This window comes from Dipodomys ordii, unplaced genomic scaffold, assembly GCF_000151885.1.
Source record: "Dipodomys ordii isolate 6190 unplaced genomic scaffold, Dord_2.0 Scaffold36, whole genome shotgun sequence".
Lineage (NCBI taxonomy): Eukaryota > Metazoa > Chordata > Mammalia > Rodentia > Heteromyidae > Dipodomys > Dipodomys ordii.
The window spans coordinates 5,892,953-5,904,898 of NW_012267252.1; the positions used below are offsets into that span (position 1 = coordinate 5,892,953).

At 49.0% G+C, this 11,946-nt stretch overlaps 1 protein-coding gene across 7 annotated transcripts in view; it reads left to right on the forward strand.

Moving 5' to 3' along the window:
* Positions 1-5,951, forward strand: part of Gbf1 (golgi brefeldin A resistant guanine nucleotide exchange factor 1) — a 144,912-nt gene extending 138,961 nt beyond the window's left edge. For 4 of the 7 annotated variants that reach the window (XM_013017779.1, XM_013017775.1, XM_013017778.1 and 1 more), the window contains exons 30-40: positions 79-304; positions 806-966; positions 1,093-1,339; positions 1,462-1,667; positions 3,121-3,271; positions 3,366-3,496; positions 3,697-3,798; positions 4,089-4,202; positions 4,335-4,515; positions 4,633-4,761; positions 5,117-5,951. In XM_013017779.1, the coding sequence (XP_012873233.1) occupies positions 79-304; positions 806-966; positions 1,093-1,339; positions 1,462-1,667; positions 3,121-3,271; positions 3,366-3,496; positions 3,697-3,798; positions 4,089-4,202; positions 4,335-4,515; positions 4,633-4,761; positions 5,117-5,397 (1,929 nt within the window). In that variant the 3' untranslated portion in view covers positions 5,398-5,951. The remainder of the gene's footprint in view (positions 1-78; positions 305-805; positions 967-1,092; positions 1,340-1,461; positions 1,668-3,120; positions 3,272-3,365; positions 3,497-3,696; positions 3,799-4,088; positions 4,203-4,334; positions 4,516-4,632; positions 4,762-5,116) is intronic. The other 3 variants (XM_013017781.1, XM_013017782.1, XM_013017780.1) reach the window with 1 other exon arrangement.
* The last annotated feature ends 5,995 nt before the right edge of the window (positions 5,952-11,946 follow it).

The following is an 11,946-nucleotide window of genomic DNA, read 5'->3' on the forward strand; positions in this document are numbered from 1 at the left end:
AGAGACTGATGGGGAAGCTTCTTCCATAGGAAGCTATGTGCCCACTCTCCTCTTTCCTGCTCCCCACCCCTACCCCAGGTGCTGCTCTCCCTGCGCATCTTGTTGCTGATGAAGCCTGGCGTGCTGTCCAGAGTTAGTCACCAAGTTGCATATGGGCTCCATGAACTCCTTAAGACAAATGCAGCTAACATCCACTTGGGGGATGACTGGGCCACCCTTTTCACACTACTGGAGTGTATCGGCTCAGGTGTGAAGCCTCCAGCTGCTCTGCAGGCCACAGCTAGGACTGATGCACCTGATGCTGGTAAGCCTTCTCCCAGGGAGACTCTCACTGGCAGATAAATAGCTGTGGCCCAGGCGCTGGGACAGGAAAACAAAACACAGGTTATTGCATTCAGCAGATTAAATATGCCTGGCTTCTGCCATCTGCTTCCAGATCTTTCAGTGCCTGCTGGCTGGTATCCACAGGTTAAATAGCATGAAGGCAAGTAGGCAATGTAGAAGGCCGCGAAGCCAGGCTTCCTACCATCCTGTGGACTATTTTCCCAGAAATTATGCCCTTGCTGCCACTCGATTTTCCTAACAGCTGCTACTAGATGCTATCAGAAGCCCAAATTAGCCTATTGCCCTATTTGGTCATAAGAGAAGCTGTCTAGGCTGAAGTCCTCTGGTGACAGGGCAGAAATAATCCAGGCCAGAGAGAGAAGAGGCCAGGCCTTAGCACTTTTCTTCTGAGAGTCTAAATTTTCTTTGCCCCAGTGTCCCATCCCTAACCTGCCTCTGTTCTTCTCCCTGCCTGGCTTAGGAGCCCAGTCAGATAGTGAGCTACCATCTTATCATCAGAATGATGTGAGCCTAGACCGAGGCTACACTTCCGACTCAGAGGTCTACACTGATCATGGCAGGCCTGGCAAGATGCATCGATCAGCCACAGATGCTGATGTGGTCAACAGTGGTTGGCTTGTGGTGAGTGAGGGTATGGGCAGCTGATGAATCTTCCCTCCTGGGCTTGTAAGAGAGATTCCTGGTTCTCTGAGAGGACAAATAAGGGTCAAGACTAGTTCCCCAGCTTCTACCCTATGTACTTCACAGGTGGGAAAGGATGACATTGATAACTCCAAGCCAGGACCAGGGTCCAGTCGGCCAGGCCCTTCACCCCTGGTGAATCAGTATAGCCTAACAGTGGGGCTGGACCTGGGGCCACATGACACTAAGTCCCTACTTAAGTGTGTGGAATCATTGTCCTTCATTGTTCGTGATGCTGCTCACATCACTCCTGACAACTTCGAGCTCTGCGTCAAGACTCTGCGTGTCTTTGTGGAGGCCAGTCTGAATGGCGGTAGGTTACATGATGAAGGGTTAGTTGGGGAAGAACCATGTAATTACAGTGGGGATGGAAGAAAGGGCTGGACATCTTTGCTTCTAGCTGTGGAAGTGTGACCTGGGTCCATCTCTGTCCAGGGTGCAAATCTCAGGAGAAACGCAGCAAGAGTCATAAATATGACAGCAAAGGGAACCGCTTCAAGAAAAAGTCCAAGGAAGGCTCGATGCTTCGTCGTCCTCGAACCTCCAACCAACATCCCACACGGGGTGGGCACAGTGACGATGATGAAGATGAAGGCGTGCCTGCCAGCTACCATACGGTGTCTTTACAGGTCAGTCAGGACGTAAGTATGGCACCCTTTACTTCCTCTCCTCCCCTGCACCTGGGAGCCTGGGGGGGGCCAAGAGGAAGGGCCCCTGTGTTCTGCCCAGGCCCATGACTACCTCCACAGTATCCCCATTATCCAGGATCACCTATGAATCCTTGCTTGCCTAAGTTTATTTTAAAATTAAAGTTTATTTTTGAATAGGTAATATATGCACATGGTACAAAATTCAAAAGGTAAAAAGGGTAAACTGATAAAAATAAGTTTCCATTTTATTCCTGCCCCCAACCACAGGATTCCTGTCACTAAAGGCAGTTTTGTCCCCATTTTTGTGTCTCCTTCCAAAGTTATTTGTGTGTCTATTCAAGGCATATAAAATTGATCTTATAAGTTGACTTTATATCACTAAATAAATGGAAAAACAGTTGCTTGCTTTCAGTAAGAACTTTCTAAACATTATGAAAATAAAGTATTAGCCAGGAGTGGTGGCACCTGTAATGCTGAAACTCAGGAGGCTCAAGCGGGAGGATCATGACAGGGCCAGCCTGCATTGCATAAGTGAGCTTGAGGCAAGCTAGTTAAGACCTTGTCTCAGAAAACAACAAAAGTATTAATTCTGGCCAGACAATTGCCCAGGAAAACCTCTGAGCTTGAGATTTGATTTGCTTGGGTCTGTGTGTGCGTGTATGCATGCGAGTGCTAGCGCTGGGGCTTGAACTCAGATGTCCTTGGCTCATTTGCTCAAGGCTAGTGCTCAACCACTTGAGCCACACCTTTACGTCAAGTTTTTGCTGGCTAATTGGAGATAAGAGTCTCATGGACATTTTTGTCCAGACCGGCTGCAAATCACCATCCTCAGATCTCAGCCTTCTAAGTAGATAGGATTACAGGCGTGAGTCACTGATAACCTGGCAATTTGATTTGTTTTTAAGATGAGATTAACTAAATTTTTCCAATTTAATTACTTTTTTTTTCTTTAACAAGGATTTATTTTAGTTCTTTTTTGTGTAATTCTGTGTTGAATTTTGGTCCTAAAATCTCCTCTGCCGTGAATAACTTGTGACTATGAGAAACATAGCCAGAACTAGAGCTACTAGCTTATCAAGTTAAGACAAAGGGAAGAGTCTGGAAATGTGGCTTAGTGGTAGAGTGCTTGTCTAGCATGCATGAAGCCCTGGGTTTGATCCTGCAAAACCACATAAGCAGAAAAGGCCAGAAGTGGTGCCGTGGCTCAGGTGGTAGAGCCTTGAGCACAGAGAAGCTCAGGGACAGAGCCCAGGCCCTGAGTTCAAGCCCCGGGACTGGCAAAATAAACAAAAAACACCACAACAAAGGAAATAGAGAAAGGAGTGGACTGTGCTGTTACTAAGGGGGAGGGTGTCCTTTGATGACTTAGGGACAGTTACAGGGGGAGGTCAAGGGACCCACCAGGCCTAACCCCACTCATTCCTGCTCTCTTCTGTGATGCCAGTTGCTAGACCTGATGCACACCCTGCACACGCGGGCCGCCTCTATCTATAGCTCATGGGCAGAAGAGCAGCGTCACTTGGAGACAGGTGGCCAGAAGATCGAAGCCGATTCGCGCACCCTCTGGGCCCATTGCTGGTGCCCTTTACTACAGGGTAAACTTGCAGGTGGAGGCAGGGTATGGCAGAGGTAAGGTCAGAGCACCAGGACCAGATGACTGGATGATCCCCATCCCGTTCTCGTTCTCAGGCATTGCTTGCCTGTGCTGTGATGCCCGGCGCCAGGTGCGGATGCAGGCCCTGACCTATCTGCAGCGAGCACTGCTGGTACATGACCTGCAAAAGCTGGATGCCCTAGAATGGGAGTCCTGTTTTAACAAGGTAGATAAAGTTTGAAACCTAAGGCAGGGAGAGCCAGGCAGCCTCCCAAGAACCCCTAATGTCTCCTCAGCTTATATGAGACCTTCCCTGGTGCTCTCTGCCCCATCTACCCATCTCCAGCATCATGCCCCATCTACCCATCTTGCCTATCCTTGGGGCAAGGCTGCTTAACTAGAATAACATGGCTATTTACCTCCCAGGTGCTGTTTCCTCTATTGACCAAGCTCTTAGAGAACATCAGCCCAGCTGACGTGGGTGGGATGGAGGAGACCCGGATGAGGGCTTCCACGCTGCTCTCAAAGGTACTGCTGACCACTGTACTCACACCTACTCTCCCAAGCCCTGCCCTTTTCCAAAGAGGGAAAAGGACACCTCCAGGTTGGGTGAGACCCAGAAACACAATGTAGGTACTCAGGACCCCTGGCTCAGGAAACTGTAAAGGACCCAGGGACTCAGAAGGACTCTGGATTTCAGAGCAATTTCTGATCAGAGCAATTTCCATGCAAGATGAAGCAGGCTTACTTCATAACTCTGGAGAGGGACGTAGCGGTTCATACACTGCCTGTGGCTAACAGGCTGTCGTGGGCTCCAGGTGTTCCTGCAGCACCTGTCTCCACTGCTGTCACTCTCCACCTTCGCTGCGCTCTGGCTCACCATCCTAGACTTCATGGACAAGTACATGCACGCAGGTTCCAGTGATTTACTGGTATGTTTAACCTTAGCTGGATTCCCCCTGCCCATTTCCTTTCCTGCCTGCCAGGAGACTTGCTGTCTCTCCCTTTGCTGCTGTCTCCCTCATGCTTCTGCTCTGTTCCCACTATCCCACTGCCCCCTGCAGTCAGAGGCCATCCCTGAGTCTCTGAAGAACATGCTCCTTGTGATGGACACGGCAGAGATTTTCCACAGTGCAGACTCACGAGGAGGTGGTCCCTCTGCCCTCTGGGAGATCACATGGGAGCGCATTGACTGCTTTCTTCCACACTTACGTGATGAGCTCTTCAAGCAGACTGTCATTCAAGGTAGGGTACCCAGCCCATCCCACCAAAGAATCCCCTGAGTCCTATGGGGGTGGAAGAAGTGGTACATATCCAGGACTAAGCACTAAGAGTGGCCACCTATACCCTCTGTCTAACCAGACCCTGTGCCCATGGAGCACCACAGCCCCAAACCCCTGGCCCCAGCTCACCTAACTCCTGCTGCTGGTGACCCCTGGACACATGGCCATCAGCCTCCCCCAGAAACACCCTCGGAGCTGGGGCCCTGCAGTGAGTCTCTCCTTGATGGTCTGTCTGTGGTTGGGCAGGAAGAAGAATGTCTAAGAGGAAGACTAGGGAACTTGGGTTTGCTGGTGGTGGTAGCAGGGAGTTGGGAAGGAAGCAGCCCAGGCTGGCTATTTGCCCACCCTTTCTATGGGAAATAGCAGAGCAAGGTAAGCTAGGATTCATGGATTCTAGCTAAATCCAGACCAAAGTTTGAGTGAAGGAGATAAAGGGTGGATCTATTACCTAAGGTAGCTGAACATGAGATGAGTTTTGAGACTCAGTATTTTAGCCGGGAAGGGAAATTGGGAGAAACAGACTTGGTATGCTGACAAGAGTCTAATTGCAACTTTCTTTACAGACTTGGAGAAACCTGAGGGTCCCCGAGCCCCCAACAGCAGCTCCCCTGGATCACCAATGGCCTGTAGCCCCAGCAGGCCGAGTCCTACCCCAGAAGGGCCTCCCGCTCTGACCCAGCCCCCACTAATTCTACAGCCCTTGGCCTCCCCACTACAGGTGGGTGTGCCACCCATGTCTCTGCCCATCATCCTCAACCCTGCACTCATTGAAGCAACGTCTCCAGTACCCCTCCTAGCCACGCCCCGCCCCACAGAGCCCATACCCACCTCTGAAGTCAACTAAAGTGGGGCCCTTAGAGATCAGGACCAGTACTTCCCATCAGGCTATTCCAGGCCCCATTCCAGCTGTCCCAGAGGTCACCAACTCTTCTGGCCCAATCCGAGCTGCTGTTGCTGCCATTTGGATGGGGGATAAAAAGAACGCTTCTATCCCCTACTGGGCCCTCTTTCTCCTCTGCTCTCCGTATCTGAGGGTCCAACCTGAGCACTCACTCGGGTATCATCTGTAGCCTCTGCCTGCAGCCTGGCAGCTCAGGGAGGCACTGCTGTATCAACCCTGTAGTGCCTGCCACGTGCCCCTCCTGCCAGGTCGGGCATTGAGAGCCAAGCCCAACCACTCTGCACTTTGTTTCCCTCTTCCCATCTCGTTCCCATCTGTCCTGGGCTGCCACCTCCAATTCTTCCTCTTTTACTAAATAGTTGGTAAGTTTGGAGAAATGCTTGGCACCACAGAGGGTGGACGGGTGGGGCTGAATAGGGGGACTGCCCACAGGAGCATGTATATATGGAAAACAATAATAGACTTTTTATGATGTAATAAATGTCTTAGTACCAATACCATTGCCTGTCTCACTGCTTTCCTTCTTGAGTTTGTGGGTCAATGTCTCCTGTTACTGGGATGTCCAGGATGTGTTGGGTGAACAGCAGTAAAGTAAGGTCTGGAGCCCAGCCACCATTCAGATGACAAAACTGGAGTCAGGACTCCTTCTCCACTGTTTCTGATCCACCATTGTCACAGCAGTACACCCTCATCAGAAGGGCATGGACACGTCCATAATTGTTTCACAAGAGACACCTGAGCTATACCCTGACTCAGAGCAAGTGAGTCAGAGCTCAGGTACAGTTAATTCAGAAACTTTCTGTAACACAGGCCTCAGAGCCAAAAGCACAACAGCCAAAGAAGTAGAGAACGATCTTGCCTTACAGCTGAAGTCATATGGCCTTGTGCTTGCTGAGCTCGCTTGCTGGACTGGTGTTCTGCCACTTGAGCATGCCCCCCAGCACAGCTTTTTGATGGTTATTTTGGAGATGGACTCACAAATTTTTCTGCTCTGGCTGGCTTTAAATGGCCTCCTGAATAGCTAAAGTTAGGTATATACCAACACCTGCTTCAGTGGGACAATTCTTCCCCATGCATGACTAACCTTCTCCATGCCCTGCACATGAGTATACATATAGCACCCAGTGTGGATCAGCAGGCAGAGTTGAAGCACTGGGGTGGAATTCAGAATGCTTTAAGGAGCTGGGGATGTAGTTCAGTGGAAGAGCACTTGTCTAACATTCATAACTATATGGGTTCCATCCCCAATGCAGGCTTCCTGCATCTTTGTAACAGAGGAGAGTAGGACCTGTGGTACAGCCAGCTAGTCTCCCTCAGAGAGCTGGGAGCACTCCCTTTGGCTTTGAGGCCTAGCTGACTCTTAAGTATAGCACTTAAGTCCTCAGCTTCCCTTTGCTTAGCATTTCCACACTGCCAGAAGCATAGACCTCTGTAAGTACCCCATTCAGGTGCCAATTTGGGAAAATACCAACTGATGAGACTAGTTTCTCATCCCTCTCGTCCAGGTCCAGGCCATGCCTGGTTTCACACTAGTCAGAATCCTTGCCCTGGGCAAATTAGTAGGGCAGAAGACTCCGTGGGTAAAAGCAAAAAAGCCTGAATCTACAGCAGCTGAACTCAGAGCCTCTGTCTCCACTCTGGTGTCTGTTCTCACATCAGAGCCTCGCAAGCTCTGCCTTTAATGCTTCCTTAAGTTTCCCTGTGAGGGAAAGATGATTGGCTATATCAAAAAAATCTGAATGCTGTCATATGAACGAAGGAATAGAACAGCTGTGTCCCTCGATTAGTCTTACCAGTTAGGAAAGAAGCCGAAGCAATTGCAAACTGACTTCCTGCTGGGAAACAAAAATTCACTAAACATTCTATTATTTAAAACAAATTTTTTTTGGGGGGTCAGGTCATGGGGCCTGAACTCTGGGCCTGGGCGCTGTCCCTCAGCTCTTCAGCTCAAGGCTAGCGCTCTACCACTTGAGCCACAGCGCCACTTCCGGCTTTTTTTCTTTTTTTGCTTATGTGGTGCTGAGGAATGGAACCCAGGGCCTGAGGCATGCAAGGCAAGCGCTCTACCACTGAGCCACCTTCCCAGCCCCATATTTAAAACAATTTTTAAAAGAAGCTTAACTATGTATGACTAGTGTTGAAATAGGGTTCTTAGTGTTGGGAATGCCTTTGTTTAGAAGGCTACTAATTGGACCTCAGTTCTGATCAAGGAAGAACAGCTAGGTGATGTAGAAGTGACAGCAGAGAGAAAAGCAGGATATGCCTCCATGACCGAAGACATTCACACAGAGGACTGACGTAGCTATAGTTCTGTATTGTCACTATTGGACCCTGTAGGGATGTTTGTTCCTCTTAGGGATGAAGACACCTGTTGGTCAGCAAAGGCAAGGCACCGAAGTGAAAGAGATGGGAATCGAGTTCTGTATTGTCACTATTGGACCCTGTAGGGATGTTTGTTCCTCTTAGGGATGAAGACACCTGTTGGTCAGCAAAGGCAAGGCACCGAAGTGAAAGAGATGGGAATCGAACCCGCATCTGGCTCTTAAGCTTTATGTTTTCCCATGACCTTTCAATCAAAAGTGGTGATGCATGGGCTGGGCATGTGGCTTAGTGGTAGAGTGCTTGCCTAGCATACATGAAGCCCTGAGTTTGATTCCTCAGTACCACATAAACAAAGCCAGAAGTAGAGCTGGGGCTCAAGTGGTAGAGTGCTAGCCTTGAGCAAAAAGCAGCTCAGGGACAGTGCCCAGGCCCCCAAGTTCAAGGCCCAGGATTGAAGCGGAAAAAAAAAAAAAGTGATGATGCAGAAACCTAGAGCCAAGCGGATTTTCTGAAGCTTCCCATGAGAAACAGAAAGTTGAGCATACAAAGAAGTAGACTATTACCTTGTGAACTGCATTTAGTAGGAGCCATGAACAACTGAAAATGTGCACTCCAAGAGAACCCATGAATTTTCTGCACCCAAGATAAGGTCACACACAACCACATGGGGCCCCTCCAACTCCCCCATCTAAGAACAACTGTGGTTATTAGAGCATCACTATTTAGACTTGCTGCTGGTCTAGGTCTTTGGAGGAGCTTGAGGTAAGTCAATCACCCCCACCTTGTATTCTCTCTGCTTCTGTGCCACTGCTTCTCCTTGGTTCTCCACCTCACTAGCATATGCCCTTTCTGTCCCCTCTGTGGACTCTTCATCACAGCCTCCCAGTCTCAAATGATTTCTCTGTACTCACCCAAAGGGTGATGTCATCCACTGGCAGAGCTTCAAATACTACCCATTACACTGACTTCATTCCCAACTCCAGCTTTCCATGGCCCTCCGACCTTTCCTCGCTCACTTTCCCCTCATTTCCACCAACATAACTTATAGACATGTCACATATTACCAATTTAAAGTGAAATTTCTTGATTACCCTCTACAAATCTCTTCCATTTCACTGAAGGACAATTCCATTTTTGCAAGGTCTTAAGCCCAAAACTACTCTTCTCTCACATCCTCCACCCAATCCTCAAAGTCCTGGTGCTTCTATCTATACATCTACCTAGAGTGTGACTGCCTCAACATCTTTCCACACTATCACTCAAGTGAAAGGCATGATGGATGGGACTACTGGCCTCCTCCTCCAGCCTTTTAAAGCCATCATGCCATTTTTACTCCCCTGCCCAAAGCTCTCCAGTCACTATGTTCTTCAGTGTAAAGTCCAGAGCTCTTGCTTTTGGGTTTTGTTTTTCAGTGCTAGGAATCAAACCCAGTGCCTTGCTCATGCTAAGCAAATGCTCTTATTTTGAGCTATATCCCCCAGCCACAAGTTCTTTCTTTATTCCACCTACTTAACCTTTGTGCTGTTCCCCAGATATGCTAAGCACACTCACCTGTGACCTCCGCGCTGCTCATCCTTCCACCGGGAATGCTCTTCCTCCAAATGTGACTCATGATTCACTCCCTCACTTCTTTCAAGTCAAATTGCCTATTTGTTTATTTGTTTAACAGTCATGGGGCTTGTACTCTGGTTCTGGGTGCTGTCCCTGAGCTCTTCAGCTCAAGTCTAGCGCTCTACCACTTTGAGCCACAGTGCCACTTCCGGTTTTCTGGTAGTTAATTGAAGATGAGTCTCACAGACTTTCTTGCCCACGCTGGCTTTGAACCATGATCCTCAGATCTCAGCCTCCTTAATAACTAGGATTATAGGTATGAGCCACTGGCACCCAGCTAAATTGCCTTTTTTTGGGGGGTGGTCTGGTCATGGGGCTTGAACTCTGGGCCTGGGCGCTGTCCCTCAGCTCTTCAGCTCAAGGCTAGCGCTCTACCACTTGAGCCACAGCGCCACTCCCGACTTTTCTTTTTGCTTATGTGGTGCTGAGGAATCGAACCCAGGGCCTCATGCATGCAAGGCAAGTGCTCTACCACTGAGCCACCTTCCCAGCCCCAGAAAGTTTTTTATTAAAGAAAATTTCAAATATATAAAGTGGAGAGAAAAGTACAAGAAGCGCCTGCATGGCTTCTGATGATGCATGTTAGCCTGGAGCTTTGAGCTACTCTAAATTGTTGGCTGACAGTTGCTATAGCCTTATCTAACTGGATTTAAGAAAGTTCTATATCGTTCTTCGCTGATTTTCAATCTAAGGACCATCTCTGTTTGTATAACTGGCCCTGTAATGGTATCGGCCCACAGTAGATGGACCAGAAATTCACTCTATTCACATGCACCAATAAATAGGAAGGGCCTACTTTGGGAAAACAAATGGCTTGTTGACAAAAACCAAGTAGTTGTATGTACGTTGGTAATAAGTACTACTGGAAAAAATAGGTAAGAGGATAGAGTAGCAAAGACTTTCAGGGATAGTAGTCAGGGAAGATGTCTCTAAAGAGGCAGTTTTTTTTTTTTCTTTTGCCAGTCCTGTGGCTTGAACTCAGGGCCTAGGAGCTGTCCCTGCTGCTTTTGCACAAGGCTAGCATTCTACCACTTGAACCACAGTGCCACTTCTGGACTTTTCTGTGGTACTAAGGAACCAAACCCAGGGCCTCATGCATGCGAGGCAAGCAATCTACCACTGAATCACCTTCCCACCTCCTAAGAGATTTTTTTTTTCTGGGTCGTGAGTCCTGAACTCTGGGCCTGGGTGCTGTCCCTCAGCTCATCAGCTCAAGGCTAGCGCTCTACCACTTGAGCCACAGCGCCACTTCCTGATTTTTTTTTGGGGGGGTCCGGTCATGGGGCCTGAACTCTGGGCCTGGGCGCTGTCCCTCAGCTCTTCAGCTCAAGGCTATTTCTCTACCACTTGAGCCATAGCGCCACTTCTGGCTTTTTTCTTTTTGCTTATGTGGTGCTGAGGAATGGAACCCAGGGCCTCAGGCATGCAAGGCAAGCGCTCTACCACTGAGCCACCTTCCCAGCCCCTACTTCCTGCTTTTTCTGCTTATGTGGTGCTGAGGAATCAAACCCAGGGCCTCGTGCATTCAAGGTAAGCACTCTATCACTGAGCCACCTTCCCAGCCCCTAATAAAAAGATTTCTTAAGCTAGACACTAGTGGTACATGCCTGTAATCCTAGCTACTTAGGAGTCTGAGATCTGAGGATCTGGGTTCGAAGTCAGCCAGGCAGAAAAGTCCGTGAGACTCATCTCCAATAAACTACTTAGAAAAAGCCAGAAGTGGGCTGGGAAGGTGACTCAGTGGTAGAGCACTTCCCTTGCATGCTCGAGGCCCTGGGTTCGATTCCTCAGCACCACATAAGAAAAAAGAAAAAAGCCAGAAGTGGCGCTGTGGCTCAAGTGGTAGAGTGCTAGCCTTGAGCTGAAGAGCTGAGGGACAGCGTTCAGGCCCAGAGTTCAGGCCCCATGACCGGACCCAAAAAAAAGAAAAAGAAAAAGCCAGAAGTGGCACTGTGGCTCAAGTGGTAGAGCACTAACCTTGAGCACAAGGAGGCTCAGGGACAGCACCCAGGCCCCAGAGTTCAAGCCCCATGACTGAGAAAAAAGAAGGAAAACTAACAGCCAGAGAGGTCCAGACACCTATCAAAGGCTGGTGAGTTTCTCTCCTGACCTTGTTGCCACTAAAAAGCATGCTCAAGAGGAAGGTGGAAATATGAGGCAATTCAGGTGCTATTTTCATTTTCGGATTTTGGGTTCTCTGGAAGAAACGAATGGCCTCAAACATGCAAAGCACACACTCTCCACTGAGCTACGTCCCCAGCCAAAAGGCAAATTTCTATTTCTACACTGTTTGAGTGGTAGAAGTTTGAGCTATTTAGACTTTGGACATTGCCCCACTTCCCCCAGGTACTGATGTTTGAATTCAGACTCCTGGAAGTGGTGCTGTGGCTCAAGCCTTGAGCTGAAGAGCTGAGGGACAGTGCCCAGGCCCAGAGTTCAGACTCCACAACCGACAAAGAGAAAAAAAAAAAAACACAAAGAGAAAGAGAACTCAGACTCCTGTTTGCTAGTCAGGCACTCCACCACTTGAACCACGCCCCCAGCCAGATACCTTTAAAA